At 44.3% G+C, this 19,034-nt stretch overlaps 1 protein-coding gene and 1 long non-coding RNA gene across 4 annotated transcripts in view; one reads left to right on the forward strand and one right to left on the reverse strand.

The window, feature by feature from the left end:
• The window catches only part of LOC142759072 (cytochrome P450 2C14-like), a 60,772-nt gene that overhangs the window by 30,623 nt on the left and 11,115 nt on the right, over positions 1–19,034 (forward strand). For all 3 annotated transcript variants that reach the window (XM_075860918.1, XM_075860920.1, XM_075860919.1), the window contains 4 exons: positions 7,128–7,315; positions 11,929–12,091; positions 14,563–14,712; positions 17,328–17,488. In XM_075860918.1, the coding sequence (XP_075717033.1) occupies positions 7,142–7,315; positions 11,929–12,091; positions 14,563–14,712; positions 17,328–17,488 (648 nt within the window). In that variant the 5' untranslated portion in view covers positions 7,128–7,141. The remainder of the gene's footprint in view (positions 1–7,127; positions 7,316–11,928; positions 12,092–14,562; positions 14,713–17,327; positions 17,489–19,034) is intronic.
• The window catches only part of LOC142759074 (uncharacterized), a 32,555-nt gene continuing 25,403 nt past the window's right edge, over positions 11,883–19,034 (reverse strand). The window contains exons 2-3 of the long non-coding RNA XR_012883054.1: positions 14,738–14,821; positions 11,883–12,061 (exon numbers count right to left, since the gene is read on the reverse strand). This is a non-coding gene — a long non-coding RNA (uncharacterized LOC142759074). The remainder of the gene's footprint in view (positions 12,062–14,737; positions 14,822–19,034) is intronic.

The raw sequence follows: 19,034 nt of genomic DNA on the forward strand, positions 1-19,034 counted from the left end.
CTGTTGCATGCCTGCCATGTTATGTACAGCCACTAGGGGTCACCGCAGTATGAGTGACATAGAGATGTGTGTGTGTGTGTGGGGGGGACAGAGGGAAGTGAGAGAGGACTGCTGCAGCTTGGTAGGGAGAAAGTGCAGCCTCCCAGTGCCTGAGCCTGGCAAGAATCTGCAGGATGGGGGTGCTCCCTACAAGAGAGGGACTGTGGGGGAACAAGGAGGTTACCCTGTGAGTAGTAGGAGACGCCTAGGAATTAGAAAGTGGCGTCCATGTTGGAGTATGCCCCAGGAGAGATAAGTGGGGAGATGTCCATTTCTTGTACTCCTGCATTGTTGAGAAGAGACCTGTCAATGGGTGAAATAATGTAAAGCAACTGCAATTATTTCGAGCGGCCCTTAGAAACGGTACCCGATTCAAAGACTTGGATTTAGAACTGTGTGAGCGTGTCACTCAGTGGCCTGGTACCATTCTCTGAGTGATGTGTGAACAGTACACTACGTGCACATCGGGATCCGTGAAGGTAGTGGCGTAGCAGCCATCGTGACCTACGGAGGTGCAGAGCATTCCTTCAAAGTGACTTGTGCACCCTAGGCGTAGAAGGGCAAGCTGTGGGTAGAGGGTATCCCCTCAGTGACCAGTAGCGGCATGGTGGGAACAGGCTCCGGAGGATGCAGTCACTTTGGCATAGCCCAACTTGGTTAGAGCTCCTGCAAAGTGGAGAGTCAAATGCCGGTTTAGGACCGCTCGTGTTTGACTGGTGGATGGGATAACTTGCTCCTTTGTTACTAAACCTTAAAGAAATACTCAGAGACATATGTTGGATATACTTTGGCCAAGGCGATTTATTAAATACAACCTCTCTCTGTACATCCGTACTGACACCCCCCCAAAAAAAACCGTTAACCAGCCATATAACATAACCTGTTATCCAAATCAATCATAAATGAACATAAATTAACATCAGACTCCCTTTTGTCATCCTACCACACCCCCCATGGTGACTAACCCTCGCCAAGAGCCAGCCGTATGACACCTCATGCCGGCTGCGCTTCCTTCAACCAATGCCAAGGCCTCTTCCAAGCCGTCCTGCAGCCCGACGTTGAATATGTCAATGCCAACATCCATCAGATGCACCCCATTCGGATGGAACAATCCAAACGTCCCAACTTCCATCAGACGGTTGACGCACCACAACACCCCCAAGGAGACGTTCAAAAGAAGCCATCTCCTTGTTAACCTTCCCACGGGACCGGCATAATGCCCCAAAGTCCCTGGCATATCTCCACACATTCCTTGGCACCATCTCCGACCAAACCAACTGAACTCCAGGCAGCATTCCCAGCAGGCAGACCACATCCCTCTTCATGGTTCGAAACAAGTCCCTATGCGTCCTCTGTCCCAGATCGTTGCCTCCAACTTGTCACACCAATATCTTCGGATGGTCAACCATTCTTGCCTGACGAATCACTTCGTTCACTACGTCGTCCCACCGAAGATCCCTGTAGCCGAACCAGCGTAAGTCCAACTGTTCCATTGGAAACCCAAGCCTCTCTCCATTTCGCCTTACTCCAGCCCTCCGTTGAGCCCAGTAGATAAACGAGTGACCAACAATCCACACCACAGCAGGAGAGGAGTCTGCAACAAAAGCAAAGTCACCCGCCATCAAGCAAAATTCCCCCAACAATCACACCACTACCCCACTAAACCAAAGGAGTCCACACCCATCCAGGCCGAACATACTGCCTGTATGCCCTGGACTTTCATCTGTCCACTCGCTTTAACCCCCGCACTCCAAGCCCCCGGTGAGCAGCCTTCGTAGCCGCCCATACCCTAAAGGAATGCGTGCCAAGTTTCCTTGTCCCCCAATCTACCAATACCCTTTCTGAGTACCGCTAAAAATTGGTAACGCGACAGCGGGGCGCCATCCTCATGAATGAACAGCGGACCCGTGAGAGCAACCCCACAAGCCCGCAGGAAAACTTCAAAATTGGCCACAGGGCAGATCCAGGAATCAGAGATGGCCGAAAGGACCACCGCAACCTTTTTCTGAAGTAGATCAGTTTTTGACCCCCGCAACCATGTTCTAACTACCCCCTCACCCCTAGACACGTCTTCCATCCTTATACCCCCAGGGCGGGTCTTACTGCCACTAACCAACTCCCCTGAAATGGCCCAAGAAAATACTAACAAAAACAACCCCACCTCATAGCCTGACAGACAAATCCCATTCAAGCCCCCAATCAAACTGCCCAATAGATCCGCCATAATCGGCCGCCTGGTGTCCACCGACTTCTTCTGGCGCTTCAAACCTTTCAGGGCCTGCCGTATTCTAAATCCTTTGGTCACGTCATCCCATCCCACCAATTTAAAGTGGAAGGCCAGGGCTGACAGATTTCGTTCCACATCAGATGCCGACACCCCCAATTCAACCAAATGTACCACAAAATCCTCAAGAGCCTCTTCGCGAGACTCCGGCTGCCTTTCAGAACTCCCAAACTCCTTTCGCCACGTCATAAATGCACCCCAGACCTTGCCATAACATTTCCAAGTAGACGGCGCCAAAAAATTCCGCACCAGTTCATCCATCACAGCACGACCACGGACCACAGGCAGGGAGGGAATGAGCATCTGACCTCCTCGGCTTCTGGCGCCACCTCTCGGAAGCGCGCCCACTGAAAACGGGAAAGGGTGTCAGCTGCAACGTTCAAAACCCCGGGTACATGTTTTGCCCGGAAATGCACATTCAAACGTAAACATTGCAACACCAACACCCTCAACAAACTCACCACCGGGTCAGAACCAGAAGACAAATTATTAATCACATGCACCACCCCCATGTTGTCAGACAGAAACACCAGCCGCCTATTCGTGAATTCCTCCTCCCAAACATTCACTGCCACCAGAATCGGAAACAGCTCCAAGAAGGTCAAAATCCTCAGCAGCGAAGAACCAGACAAGGGCCATTTCGCCGCACACCCCCTAGCACCTAGCAGAGCACCAAAGCCCACACTACCGGACGCATCAGTCTGAAGGCCCAACTCCACAGAATCCACCAAACTCGCTTGAAAAACCAAAACCCTGTTGAAAGACACCAAAAATTTGTCCCACACTTGGAGATCCTCCCGGTGAGCCTTGGTGATCCGTACATAATGATGGTGAGCCACCACTCCCGAGGTCGCCGTGCACAAACGTCTGCTAAAAATCCTACACATCGGAATGACTCAGCAAGCAAAATTCAACTTACCGAAAACCGATTGAAGGGACTGCAGCTTCACTTTCAACTCAGATCACCATGACTCCCACCAGCGGCGTCCATCCACATTGAGCGACCACCCTGCGGCACTGGTGATAAACCGAAGACCTCCTCCTCGATTCCACTCCAACACCATGCTCCGGACGGTGCCGAACAGTCGAACCTCCAGAGATGTGCCTGTCCGCTCCACCGGTGGAACGACTTTCACGATCCACCCGACTCCTCTCCCTGCTGACCGTCCTCGCCCTTGACCTCCGGAATCTGTCCCCAGTCACCGATTGTCTCGCTTATCCTGTCCCCACCTCCATCCTACGGGCAAATCAGAGAACATCAACTAAACGGTCATCCCGGGCTCGACCTATCCGCAAAGCCGCAAGCTCCCTGGAAGGGCCCCGGCCATAGCCTCAGGAGCTCACTCATCTTCGTCCCTGGGCTGCACCACCACAGCTGGTGCAAGACCTTCAGGTGGCCCAGCGCCATCCACACCATCACACGCGGCCAGGCTACCCCTCCCCGGCAGTCACAGCATCCACTTGCCTGTCTCTGATGAGTGATGTGCCAGACCGCACAGGACCTCGTCTGGACACAGGCCTCGTCTCTTGCCGCACCTCGCTTCCCCCCGTCCTCTGTCTCCGCCCATCAGCCCGCCGCTCCGGGGCCTACCGCTGCCGACCTTATCCCGGACACCTGAAACGCCAGCCAGTCCTGCCCACGATCCTCCCTCATCTTCCGCACACACGCCATCAGCTCTTCCACGGACATCCTCAGCACGGCTCACACGCTCTTTCTCCTTCCTTTGTCCGGCTCTTCTGCCGAACTCCGCCTCTTGGCGCATGAGCAGTGTCTCCCCACCCGGTCAAGCCGCTTCTCCCCCGACTTGCCGCGGCTCCGTCTCTCTGTTTGCCACTTGTTTAAATAAAACCCATTTAAACTGCTGCCCTCTGTAATTATTGAAGAACCACCCCGTACAAAATGACATGTGCATTATGAGGTTCCACAGCAGCTGAGGTGTGTATTGTGATGTTCTGCAGCAGCTGACATGAGTGAAATTCCACAGCAGCTGAGATTTGTATTATTATGTTATTCATCTGCTAAGGTGTGCAGTATAAAGTTCTGCCACATCTGAGGTGTTTATTATGATGTTCCTTAGCAGCTGAGATGTGTATTATGATGTTCTGCAGCAGCTGAGATGTGTATTTCAATGTGCTGCTGCATCTGAAGTATGTATTATGAGGTTCTGCAGCAACTGGGGTGAGTATTATGATGTTCTGCACCAGCTGAAGTGTGTATTTCAAGGACCAAATCAATGCAAAGGCCGAGACTGTTCCTTCAAAAACGGACAGGAGTAGGACCTGTTCTATTTTTGACGAAACAGCCGCACCGTTCCGTTAAAACAGCGGAAGTGTGAATGGCCCTATTGAAATGAATGTGTCAGGGTGCTGACCATTTAAAGAACGGATAGCACCCTGACGAAAATAACTGAAGTGAGCATGAGGCCTTAGCGTTCTGCATCAGTTGAGATATGTATCATGATGTTCTGCAGCAGCTGAGGTGTGTATTTCAATGTTCTGCAGGATCTGAGATGTGTATTATGATGTTCTGCAGCAGCTGAGATATGTATCATGATGTTCTGCAGCAGCTGAGGTGTGTAATTTAATGTCCTGCAGTAGCAGGATCATTGTACTATATAATACACTGCAGCTGCTGAAGAACCGCTTTGTTTAAGAGAGAGAGAATACTGCACATCAGCAATCAATTTCCATTGCAGTGAACTATTTCATAATCATAAAACATAAAATGCAGAGATAAACAATATCTCTATTAACGAATATTAGATCTGCATTCTGGAACTTCCAAAAACGGAGGTGAAATCCACTTCTGTCAGAAATTATAGTTCTGAGGGACATTGGGTTTTCTTGTTTTTTTGGATATATTTTAGGCTACATGGGGAATTTGTACTAGTTGTCTAGGGGTTAATAAAATTGTTTATAATCAGTCTCTGATTTGTGGACGTTCATTATACTGTAAGATTGACCTGAACATCCTGGGCCCCAAAGCAAAATCTGTAAAGGGGTTCCCAAACTATCGTGCATGACTCATAGTATTGGCTCACTCACATGGAGCAGAGGAACTTTTTAAGAGCCCCAATACCCAGCTGCTGCAATCTCTAACCTCACTATTGTTACACCCCGTCCTGTGATCTCATGAGTGACACATTTGTTCCATGTCAAGTTCTTGAAGGCATGTCTGATCTTAGACAATTCTAGTACAGTATTTGTGTTAGGATTCATTCACATCTGCGTCGCGTCAGGGCTACGTAATCGACTGCGCTAATTATTCAGTCAAAACTACGGAACCCTTGCACAACGGAGACAAACCAAAACCATTGGCACCGGATCCGTCACCATTGAAACCTATGGTTTCCGTTTGTGTCGGTCAGGGCTCCGTTCCGACGGAAAGCTCAGACGGAACGTCTGAACGGAGCCCTGATGCAGATGTGAACGAAGCCTTACATGAAAGGTTAGGCCATGATTGTTTTATTTTTTATTTACAATGTTTTTTCTTCTCTTATTCAACCCATTTCTTACTTTCTTTTATTTTATTTACTTTTTTTTAAAGAGAACCTGTCAGTTGGAAAGTTTACCTTAACCGTCTTCCACAATATTTTTAGGTGTCCTTAGGATTGGACATCAATGTGTGATTATTGGGGGTCTGACCACCGGGAACACCACTGATCATCAGAAAGAAGGGGCTGCAGCACTTATTGGAGGCCGATGGCCCCTTTTCTGCAGTATACATCGCAGTTTTGTTTGTGTGTAAAGCATTGTCTTATGTTGCACTTGAATGAGGCTGAGCTATAACTGAGCTGCAGTACCAGTCACAGCCACATGGACGAGAGAGTTGCTATTTTAGTACTGCAGTTAAGGTGCCACTGGCCATTCTTTCTCCTGATAGGTGGGCATCAAGGAGGTTCTGGGCATGGGTAGACACAGATAGTAGAGGGTCCCTGTGCAAGAATATGCAACCCTTGCTCTCAAATAGCTCAGAATTGAAACCCCCCTTTATGTCTTTCTAACCATACCAAAATCCACCAGTAACTGTGAGCCATGAAAATCATTAGCTCAGAACATTACATGCAAGCTAACAGACAGTAGCAAGATGCTTTTATGGGGCAGTGCACCCCTTACCTTCTGGACCCTGTGCATCTGCACCAACTGCACAAAAGGTATAGCCCGCCAATGATAACACATTGATGGATCTCCTAAATCTTGCCTAAAAGCTGGTTAACCAATTGAATTTACCCCACCAGAAAATAATCTTCTTATTCTCCGGTGTAAATAATACCAAATATGAAGATTTTTATTAATATTGTTTATGCCCAGTAACAAAATGTTTCTGGATTTCAGTTTTCCCCATAACGTGTATTTGGGACTTTCATGGCGATGTATAATACCCAAGTACAGACATTTTCATCCAAAGAGAATGTAGGGCAACGCTCTTCTATCTCCCAGTCTTCTATTTGTCTGTAGGTTACCTAGACGAAGGGACAGAAAGTAGAGTAAACATGATTGCAGAATCAGACTACACAGGGTTTGATTGTAGTCTGTAACCATGGAAACACATAGGTCTGCATAGGAGCTGTAGAAACAAAACGTTAGAAGTTTTTTTAATCAAGACTATTTTTAAAGCTGCATTACATTTTATTTTGGATGTATTGGAAAAAAAACGTATGCACATTTAATAACAAAATTTTGTATTTTATAGGAAACCTTTCAGCTTGTTGCAAGTTATTAAAACTCTCATAGGAAAGTTCTACTTGAAATATCTGGGCATAAGAATATCTGATGTTTTGTCTTAATTTTCTACATTTTACAGAACTCTGATTTGCCATGGACCTGATCACAATTCTCATCTCCGTTGTTGTCATCTTATTTTTGGCCAATGCTTTTAAGAACCAGAAATATGGAAATTATAAAAATTTTCCACCTGGACCAACACCTTTACCGATCCTGGGAAATGTTCTCATGCTGGACATGTCGAAACCCCATAAAACATTCATGGAGGTAATACAAAAATTCTCAAATAGAGTTCTTATAATATATATGATCTCCAGATGGAAATTGGCACAAAGGTTTGGATCCATTTAGATAAAAAATAATGGGACAGATTTACTATTCAACTTGCGCCACATTTTTTAACTGTTTTAGACAATTTCTGGTGCCGCACTCGACATTGAGGCGTAGATTAGCGAGAAAGAGATGTGGTTTAAAATGTAACGCTGTGCGCCAAGTGTAGCAAAACTAAGCCAGACAAGAGGTGGTATAAGGAAAAGAAAGGTGTCTAAGGGCCTGTTCACATCTGCTTTGCTGTTCCCGTTACTCTGCTCCGTCAGAGGAGCAGAACAACAAAAATGTTGTTCCCATACATGACGGATACCATGGGCGCCCGACGGTACTGATTGACTTTTATGAATTCCATCAGGTTTTTGTTATAGTGTCTGTCGTTTTACAGGAAACAATAGCGAAGCATTCTGCACTATTTTTTCTGGTATGTCGGGCAAACTCTCCTAACAGAACTTCCAACCCAGATGTGAACAGGCGCTAATACGTCTAAGTACTGTAGATGTGCCAAATTTTTATTACAGCCACTTTGATTTATTGGGCTCATCTTCTGACTTTATTGTCTAAGTTTACACTATCTCAAATCTTAAACACTACTAGTAAATCTGACCCAATGGACTTTCACATGAGAATTCATATATATATATATATATATATATATATATATATGTATATATAGATATATAGATATATACATATATCTATATATCTATATATATATATAGATATATATATATATATATCAGTGTGATTGCCGCAACCTTGTAATTACACTTTATCAAAAAATCTTTTTATTTTTTGAGATACAGCTACTTTGTATCTTGTATACAGATCAGCTGTATCTAGCGCTGAGACCTGAATCAGTCAGGTCTCTGACACGCAGGATTGAGCTGTTACTGATCACGTCTAAGTTCATAACTTAAATGCAGGGCCGCACCATCCATGAGGCGGGTTGAGCATCTCGCCTCAGGCGGCGGCCTACAGCCTCTCTAAAGGGGCGGTGGCACCACTGAATCCAGCCGTCACCCCCTACCTACACTATAATTGTACCTGCGTCTATAGGACGATATCGTTGAATGACAGAGCAAGGCAGCCTGCCAATCCTCCTTTCAACAACGCAAGCGGCGCGTTGTCGTCATCGCGCCGTTTATGTCATTGAAATGCACTTATTGGCCTGGCAGAATTACTTCCCGTATCACTTAGCGCCTTTTAACGACACAAGCAGCAGCTTGCATCATTCAGCCCCAGCAGACCTGCTCAGAAGTGAGCAGGGCTGCATTGAAAAGGATGGAGTGGGAACTTGTTTTGGTGAGTATGTAAAGGTATTTTTCTGTTAAAAGTGTGGGGCTATATGTGGAACACTACAAGGGGGGCTATATGTGGGGGCTGTATGTGGAGCATTATCTACAGGGGGGACTATATGTGGGGCACTGTCTACAGGGGGGCTATATGTGGGGCATCTATGTAGGTCACTATGTACAGGTGCTATATGTGGGGCACTATCTACGGGGGCTGTATGTGGTGCACTATCTACAGGAGCTACTATCTTTAGGAGGGTCTATATGGACCTGACATATTTAGGTCTCAGCGCAAGATACAGCTGCTCTGTATACAAGATACAAAGTAGCTGTATCTCAAAAAGCAAAAATATTTTTTAATAAAATGTAATTACGAAGTTGCATCAATCACACTGATACACATTTTTATTTAAAAAAAAAAAAGAAAACTTGTTTCAAAGGTGTACATAGCCTTTAAGTCAATTATATTCCTGACCTGCTTTTTCTTGTGGCTGGTTACAGGAAGTATCTAGGTTACAGTTTCATTTATTGCAGTTATTAAACTATTATTAAGTCACAGAGTCACACACGCTTCATAGACATGCACAGCCCCTTTTTTCTGTGGCTTCTCCTAGATATTACACTGAACTATATGCAAAGAAAAATTAAGTAAGACATTAATCTTATGATGGACACATGAAGTTTTATAGCTATAACTGGAAATTCACTTTTATATGACTCGTTTTACAAATAAATGCTGAGGACCTTCAGGGATTTCAAATGTCTTTGCTTTACAATGAGTGTTAAAGAGATTATCAGTTTTGAATGATCCAATTTTTTTTAGAAGGGACCACTGACAATAAGATGATCACAGCTAGTCCCGCTAACTGTGTGGGAACCCAACAGCAAGTTTTGAATTTTCTTTCAGCGCCACCACAGGGAAAATAAAGCGTTACACATTTCCAATTTAAATAAATAGACTGTCCATGTAATGCATGGATGTGTTGCGTCCTCCAGAGCCAGATTTACTATTTGAAGTAGTTCCCGTCTTTGACTAATAGATGAGGGACCTGATGGGGAGCCCTTCTGTTGACTCATAATTACCTTCCAGGGCATTTGAAAGTAAATAGATAAATACATATATATATATATATATATAAAGTCGGGCGTATTGCTGAGCTGCCGCTGTCTCCGCCCACTTTCCGCTAGCTCTGCTCACTCTCTCCGCTGATTGACAGATGACTCCCTATTACTGTGCAAAGGGAGACATCTGTTAATCAGCAAAGAGTGGGTCGAGCTAGCAGAAAATGGACGGAGCTAGCAGAAAATGGACGGAGCTAGCAGGAGCTCATGAGAAACCCCGGACTCATCTTTGGCGGCACTCCCCGGCTCTGCAGGTAAGCTCTCATCAATGGCTTTACTTCAGCAAATCAGTTACAGACTGCTGAGATCAGCGTGTCTGTCACTGCAAAATGCTGCCCTAAATGAGAGCAGCATAATGTCAATGACAGGTTACCTTTAATGACAAAATTTTGGTTTACTTCAGTCACCACTAGGGGGCACTTAGGAACTTACTGAATACTGTGTTATTATTGGGTTTAATGTATAGACAGTATGCAGTAAGCCCTTAAGCTCCCCCTTGTGGTGGCTGAAGGCAGACAGAATTTTAACATTTAACACAATGCAGGGAATTTGAAGCTCTGTATCATAAAACAGAGCTTCAACCGCTAGGGCAAATGTGGTGCCTATTTTCAAAAAGGGCTCTAGGTCTTCCCCGGGTAATTATAGACCAGTAAGCTTAACATCCATCGTGGGGAAAATGTTTGAGGGGCTATTGAGGGACTATATACAGGATTATGTGACAATAAATAGCATTATAAGTGACAGCCAGCACGGTTTTACTAAGGACAGAAGTTGTCAAACTAACCTAATCTGTTTTTATGAAGAGGTGAGCAGAAGTCTAGACAGAGGGGCCGCTGTGGATTTAGTGTTTTTGGACTTTGCAAAGGCATTTGACACTGTCCCCCATAGACGCCTAATGGGTAAATTAAGGACTATAGGTTTAGAAAATATAGTTTGTAATTGGATTGAGAATTGGCTCAAGGACCGTATCCAGAGGGTTGTGGTCAATGATTCCTTCTCTGAATGGTCCCCGGTTATAAGTGGTGTACCCCAGGGTTCAGTGCTGGGACCCCTACTATTCAACTTATTTATTAATGATATAGAGGAAGGGATTAATAGCACTATTTCTATTTTTGCAGATGACACCAAGCTATGTAATATAGTTCAGACTATGGAAGATGTTCATGAATTACAGGCAGATTTAAACAAACTAAGTGTTTGGGCGTCCACTTGGCAAATGAAGTTTAATGTAGATAAATGTAAAGTTATGCATCTTGGTACCAACAACCTGCATGCATCATATGTCCTAGGGGGCGCTACACTGGCGGATTCACTTGTTGAGAAGGATCTGGGTGTACTTGTAAATCATAAACTCAATAACAGCATGCAGTGTCAATCAGCTGCTTCAAAGGCCAGCAGGATATTGTCGTGTATTAAAAGAGGCATGGACTCGCGGGACAGGGATGTAATAATGCCACTTTACAAAGCATTAGTGAGGCCTCATCTAGAATATGCAGTTCAGTTCTGGGCTCCAGTTCATAGAAAGGATGCCCTGGAGTTGGAAAAAATACAAAGAAGAGCAACGAAGCTAATAAGGGGCATGGAGAATTTAAGTTATGAGGAAAGATTGAAAGAATTAAACCTATTTAGCCTTGAAAAAAGACGACTAAGGGGGGACATGATTAACTTATATAAATATATTAATGGCACATACAAAAAATATGGTGAAATCCTGTTCCTTGTAAAACCCCCTCAAAAAACAAGGGGGCACTCCCTCCGTCTGGAGAAAAAAAGGTTCAAGCTGCAGAGGCGACAAGGCTTCTTTACAGTGAGAACTGTGAATTTATGGAATAGCCTACCGCAGGAGCTGGTCACAGCAGGGTCAGTAGATGGCTTTAAAAAAGGGTTAGATAATTTCCTAGAACAAAAAAATATTAGCTCCTATGTGTAGAAATGTTTCCTTCCCTTTTCCCTTCCCTTGGTTGAACTTGATGGACATGTGTCTTTTTTCAGCCGTACTAACTATGTATGTAAGAATTTGAACCCTAAAATGACATGGTGGTAAAAGGTGGAGATTCAATTTATTTTCTTTAAGCTTAAGGTGAATTTAAATCATGGCAACCGTTTAAGTTAATCCTAAATATCTTGTGTTCACAGCTTTCCAAGACGTACGGCTCAGTCTTCAGTGTCCAGATAGGCATGACAAAAGCAGTCGTCCTGTGCGGTTATGAAACTGTTAAGGATGCACTCATCAACCACGGTGATGCATTTTCGGACAGACCCCAAGCACCTGTCATTGCGAAATTAATAAAGAACAATGGTAACCATTTTTTTTAATTGCTGACTTTGCCCCCCTACTAGAAAAAAATAAAATAATAATATCTATAATAGATTTGAGAAATGCAGTAAAATTGAAAAAAAAAATTGAATGTAGTAAATTATGTGATAAAATAGATTGGGTATTCTTACTGGAGGTTCTCTGCCCTTACAAGTAAGTTTTATATTTTTTATGACCATCTTATAATTCATAATATTTGATATTCCAGATTTCCATTGATGCTGTACTAAATTTTCTATACTGCTTTCTCCTACCGTTATTGAAACTGCCAGAGCCTACATAATATATTTATATATATATATACAAAAATTAGTAAAATTAAAGTTATTAAAAGAGTAAAAAAAATAAAAAGGAATAAAATATAATAATGATACACAATAAGCATTTTAAAGATTGTAAAACTTGAAAAAGCTATAGTGGATACATGACAGGACAAACAGAAATTGGAGCTGTTGCCGGGAGCTCCATACAAGTTTAGAGTTGTGCTGAGCTATGATACTGTCACGTAGTGTACGTGGACCCACTGGGCCGTACCGCCTTGGCGGTATGGCAGCTGGCCAACAGGTCACAGTTCGTATAAGGTACCTGTGGCAGCTCGGACAGTAGCAAGGGAGGCTCGGCTGGGACTAGGCAGCGGGTAGACATCAGGCGTGGAGCAGCAGGACATGCATAGGTACAGCGGAGCACCACTACAGCACAGCACTAGAACAGGATAGCACGGGATACAGGATACGGCATACAGGAACAGGGAACACTGGAACTGGAAAACACTAGGAGACTATTTGCTAGACAAACTAGGATATGACAAACAACGCTCAGGCACTGCAGGGAGAGCACAGCCCTTCTTATAGCCCAGGGTTCTCTGGGGGCAATCAGCTCAATCTCCCACCTGCGTGCACTTTGGCTTCTTAAGTCTGGACTGAGCTCCACGTCTGTGGAACAGGACGGCCATATGTGCAGACATCTTTGGAGAGAAGGGCGTAGACTGGATGGAAGGAGTTTGAGGTCAGACGTTACAGATACGTCACTCATAGCAGTGTATGGAGCCCTGATTTACCTCTATATACCTAGAATTTCGACACAAATAAAGGGCCAGCACACGCACCAGGAAAATCTCCCCCATCCTATCTCAGCATACCAGGAACTATGAAAAGGACTCTGCCATCTTCCTCCTTGCCTCAGCATTGTTGTGTCTGCCCATGTTCGTCATTGCAAATGGTCCCGAAGTTGTATTCTATATCCAGTGTCCCCGTTCCCTGTGCCCCGTATCCCATATCCAGTAATTGTGTTTGTCCCAGTACGAAGTCTAGTCTCAGAGTCAAGAGTGTCATTCGTAACAAGTGTCATCTGTGCCAAACGTCTGTTACACCAAATGTCTGCTACATCTAACGTCAGCTACGCCAAGTACCTGCCTAAGATTTTATCCAGGGACTCTTGGCCTAAAGACTTTTATTGACTATTGTTTGGCCAGCTGCTACTCCGCTACGACGGACCGGCCCACTCGGTCCACATACCCCAAAGCTGTGACAATTTTATTTGTCAAAAAAGAAATCAAGGTGCTTCATGAATGAATCCACCATCACAACATCCCGTGCCAGAGAGTTCCATAGTCTCACTGCTCCTACAGTAAAGAATCTCCGTCTGTGATGATTATGAAACCTTCTTTCCTCTAGACATAGAGTATGCCCCTTTGTTATGGTGACAGGTCTAGGAATATATAGATCATTAGAAAGATCTCTGTATTGTCCATATATATGTACATTGTAATCAGATCACCCCTAAGCCGTCTCTATTCTAAAGTGAATAGCCCCAAGTTTGATAACCTTTCTTGGTACTGCAATCCACCCATTCCGTCAGTTGCCTTGGTCGTCCTGCTCTACAACGGCTCTAGTTCATCTAGGCTCTATTTCCTTTGAGTTTATTCTCAATAACTCAAATTAGGACCCGTCTCTATTATGTAGAGTAGAGGACTATTGTAAAGTCCAATATTCCCGAAAATGAATACTCATCCCACATAAAACAAGCCCTCAGAAAGTTACGTCGACAGAAAACTAAAAAAGTTATAGCTCTTTGCTACAAGACAACATTTTTTTTTTTCATAAAACTTGTAATGGCCCATAGAGTAGTTAGGATCTTATTTATACCAAATGGTAAACAGTGTAAGAACAAATCCGGAAAAGCAGTGACAGAATTGGTGTTTTCCATTCCGCCCCAAATTTTTCTTATAAAATTCATTCAGTATATTATATGTACCCCTAAGTGGTGCCTCTGAAAAATCCAGCTTGTCCTGCAAAAAAACCATGCATACATCGAAGGGAAAATAAAAAAAATTTGGCTCTTGGAATTCAGCAATAAAAAAAATAAAAGATGCGTCCGGAAAGCCAAAAAACGGCCGGTCCTTGAGGGTTTACGATGTGGTATGGATAGGTATTACATGCGTTTATTTTATTCAGGTGTTGTCTTTTCCAATGGTGAGAATTGGAAAGTGATGAGAAGATTTTCACTCTCAACATTACGAGATTATGGAATGGGGAAGAAAACTATAGAAAACAAGATCATTGAAGAGGCTGAGTGTTTAGTACAGAAGTTGAAATCCTATGAAGGTAAGGGGTTAATTTCTATAATTACCTGTAATAATGGAGGATATACAGTATATTCATGTATGCAGCAAGCTCCTGGTCACCAATGCAAAATCTGTAACAGGCCCCACTACTGAAAAGATGAAACGAAGCAGGAAGTTAGAGAGACAACTTAACTTTGCATTTAAAAATATGTACAGTTAGTTTTTGTGCTGACGGTGCTCACCGCCACTAATGATGTAAATTCTTTTTATTTTGACCCAAATTGGTTATGATATACAGCACATACAGTACAATCTTCTCACTATTAATGGCACAGACTTAGTTACGAATTAGGTTGGCAAGATGGCTGGCTTGTTCTGATGTGACTGGCAGACACAGGGTCAAGGGCACCCCTTACTTTATACAAGAGCTATCTGCTTGGACCTAGTAGGACTTCAGATGGTGGCTGCATCTGTGTACTTTGGGCCTAGTGCCCTTTTTTTTATTGGCGGTATCTGGCTGCATTGCACACAGGCCCTACAGACCTCCACATCGCCTCTCCCCTTAGTTTTACACAATGCTGGCCACTGCCGGTACACCTTCCCCCGACTGTCTTTGGGCCACGTCTATGTTACGTACCATTCACCGACCTGCCAAGCTATCCATGCATCTGGGCCTCACACACCACCCCTGATCGCTCTTCAGAACCTGTTGCCACCTCAGCTCCAACAATGTTGTACTGACTAGGTCGGTAGTCACCAGTCTAACTCAGGCTCCTCATTTCTGGCTCTAAGTAATTGGTCTCTCTTACTCCTTCCACTTGCAGAGCAGATTTTATGCATTTGCTCTCTTGCAACAACACCTCTCTCCTTATCCAGAGTACACAGCTCAGGTCCGCCAACTTTCTCCCAACATAGACTGGCAGACTAATGCTCTTTTATAGTCCCTGCGCCACCCCCTGGCATGGCGTACCCACGCATGCATGTGTGCCATCACCCTGTAAAAGAGCCACCAATGCTGCCCAAAAGGGCATCCGAGCCGTACATCCCGACACTGTAGATTTAGAAGTGTGAACAAGCCAAGCACCTTGTCCTACCTCAAATAAATGTTAAAAAAAACGCAACAAGAAATACAATAGATGCAAAGTGTAAGATAGACACCCTTTTCCCCAATGCAGAATATCTTCTCCCATCTTTGTCCTAGTGGAGGGAATAAGAATAACAATGAGAACAACAACAATAGCACATAACAGCGGAACAATATCACTTAAAAGGTGCAGTATGCCTTATATATGTAGCAAATATATTTATAAGCCCATGGTGGTCACAAAAGGCATTTTTAGGCCATACCACTTCATCTTTTATTTGGAGGAATCAGTCATCAGATGTTACGATCATATGAAAATAAGTAATTCGATTTTTACATCTATTATAACCGTTTTCTTCCAAATTTTGTCTTCTTTTGAAATTAGTTGAATTTTTTATAGGAGGAATTTTTCTTTTTTCTCCTACATATATGTGGACTGTCATGTGGGCTGTTATGTTGGGGTTCTTGCTTCAGTGTAGGAGTGCCTTCTCCTTGTATAGTAATCAGTCAGCGATGCGAGGACCGGTTCATGGAAACATCTATGGCAGGTCAGTCCAGCAGTAGTGAAGCAGAAGTCTCTTAGGTCTGGCTAGACGATGATGCAGATAAAAGCAGAATATTCACCCTAAACTCCATCACTGAGATTCAGCTGTCCATCAATTAGTCTTCTATAGGTGACTGGTCCTAGATGGAGCAGGGTGGTAGGTGGTGAATACAGCAGGAGAGACTATCTTGGTGTGTAAACCAGAGTATCAGGGCAGGTCATAAGACTATTTTAGAATCAGATGAGTCAGGTTCTGGTTCCTGCCACCCCAACAAACTGATTTTACTGTGGGAAGTCGCAGCCGATTAGCTAATTTCGGGTCCGCCACAGCTCATTCTGGTTCATAGAAGGAATTCCCGAGTGCGGGACGCCCTTAATAATATCCATTTGTACCAATAAGGTATATAGAATGGGGTTTTCTTCATGAGATAAACTGTTCAACATACCAACTGTTGCTGATTTCGAGGATGGGAATATTTCTGAGCACATGTAACATTATATGGTGTACAGTAAAAAGAAATGCAAATTAAAGAGGTTTGCCAGGAATCAACAAGATCTCTCTCTATAGGCCAAAAAGTAAAAAATAATAATATTTGTTGTGTAAATAACTGACCAATTCTCAACTGTTTTCCTCCCCACGGAGACTGAGGAGACCGGTGGTGAAGGATGGGGCGAGAATGGTGAGGTATGTGACAAAGTTTGTTTTAGTTTACTTTCATGGAGACCTTATTGCAGGGGCAGAGCTTAGGGGTGCAGAGTTGGCTGTCACACCTGGGCACTGGTGCCCGAAGGTTTGCCATATAGGAAGACACCAGTATGATAAATAGTACATAGTATGTGGGGCCCCCGTTACAGACCTTGCATTGGGGTCCAGGATTTTCAAAATACTTCTCTGCCTTATTGAGATTTGCAGAAAAAGCAGTGAATATAAACTTAACATGTACAATTCAGATATTTTGTTTTACTTTTTGTCATTTTTGGTTACACACAACATTAAATAAAAACATTTATTTTTAAATTTTTTCAGGGAAGCCATTTGATAATTTGACCTGTATTAATGCTGCTGCTGCCAATATCATTGTCTCCATACTGCTCAGTAATAGATTTGATTATGAGGATCCGACCATTCTGAGACTTATTGGTCTAATTAATGAAAATGTCAGACTCATGGGAAGCCCATGGGTCAGGGTAAGTCACAATTCTATTATTTTTTAAATCTTTGTTTTATTAATAGTTTCAATTGGGAGAATTGCTTCACAATAAACATGAAAGTTATAACTCATCAATGATTTTCATGCTTTACATAATACTAGGCCATATACAGTAACAGCTCTATATAACAGCTCTATTGTACTGATGAGTGCCTAGAGAAAGTCGGAGTATAACACTGCATATTATGCACACAGATCTGTACATAGCTCCCCTGTCGCTCTGTGGTCTCCTGGGAGGAGCTGTACTTTACCATTTCCTGGAGACCGTATTAGTCTCATGACATTTCTCTCTCCGTTAACTTTCATTCCTTGCAGTTGTCCTGCACCCACCATGCTGCACTGCTACTGTCTGAGCTACCACAGGTACACTTATACGAACTATAGACTACGACCTGTGTCCTGTTGGCCAGCTGCCATACCGTCAAGGCGGTACGGCCCAGTGGGTTCCCGTAACCAACGTGACAGTAGGCTCAGGCCATGGACCCCGCTGGTCAATCCAAGACCATGATAACATCACAAGAGATGCGGGCGTATATACTAGACCTCCAGTCTCGACAGGACCAAGTCCTCAAGGCATTGAACAATGTTGCACGTTGGCTGGAGGTGCAAGCTGCCGTTCCTCCTACTACACCTCCTGGCAGTACAAATCCTCCTACTACACCTCCTGGCAGTGCTGATCCTCCGACTACACTTCCTGGCAGTGCTGATCCCTTATTTTCTTTGCCGCTTCCTGACCAGTATGATGGAGACGCGAGGACCTGCCATGGATTTTTGAACCAGTGCCAGATCCACTTAAGCATGTATGCAAGGGCATTCTCGTCTGATGGCGCAAGGGTTGCTTTCATCGTCTCTCTCTCTCTCTCCTCACTCGCAGGGCCATTGCATGGGCGAACACTATCTGGCAGAGATAAGGACCAGAGATCCGTGACTTCCAGTGGTTCCTATGGACATTTTGCACAGTGTTTTGAGGTGCCTCTACGAGTCTTGTCTGCAGCCACCTCCTTGCTGAACCTACACCAAGGAGACACCTCCGTGGGCGAGTACGCCATCCACTTCCGCACCCTGGCAGGAGAGCTGTTCTGGAACAGTGAGGCCCCGGTGGCTACATTCTGGCAGGGACTGTCTCCTAAGATTAAGGACGAGCTTGCCGCTCGAGATTTACTGTCTACCCTGGATGACCTCAACCTTCTGGCCTCCCAGATTGATATAAGGATCTGCGAATGGCTCCAAGAAGCTCATCGAGAGGGAGGACCTTCTAGTCCGTTTCCTACTTTGCAGCAACCTCTGCTGTCCTCAGATGCTTATCCTCCTTAGAAGTCTGTGAGGGTGGACCAGTTTAAGCTGTCTACCCAGGAGAGAAAACACAGACGCACCTCGGGACTTTGTCTATATTATGGCCTCGGAGGCCATCTTGTGCGTCTGTGTCCTCAAAAGCCCCAGAATCTAGGGTTGGTGGGAGAGAAAACCATGGGTAAAGAAGAACTTTCATCTCAATTGTCCATTCCCGTGGCCATAGTGTTCCG

The sequence above is a fragment of the Rhinoderma darwinii genome, chromosome 4 (assembly GCF_050947455.1).
Source record: "Rhinoderma darwinii isolate aRhiDar2 chromosome 4, aRhiDar2.hap1, whole genome shotgun sequence".
Taxonomy (NCBI): Eukaryota; Metazoa; Chordata; class Amphibia; order Anura; family Rhinodermatidae; genus Rhinoderma; species Rhinoderma darwinii.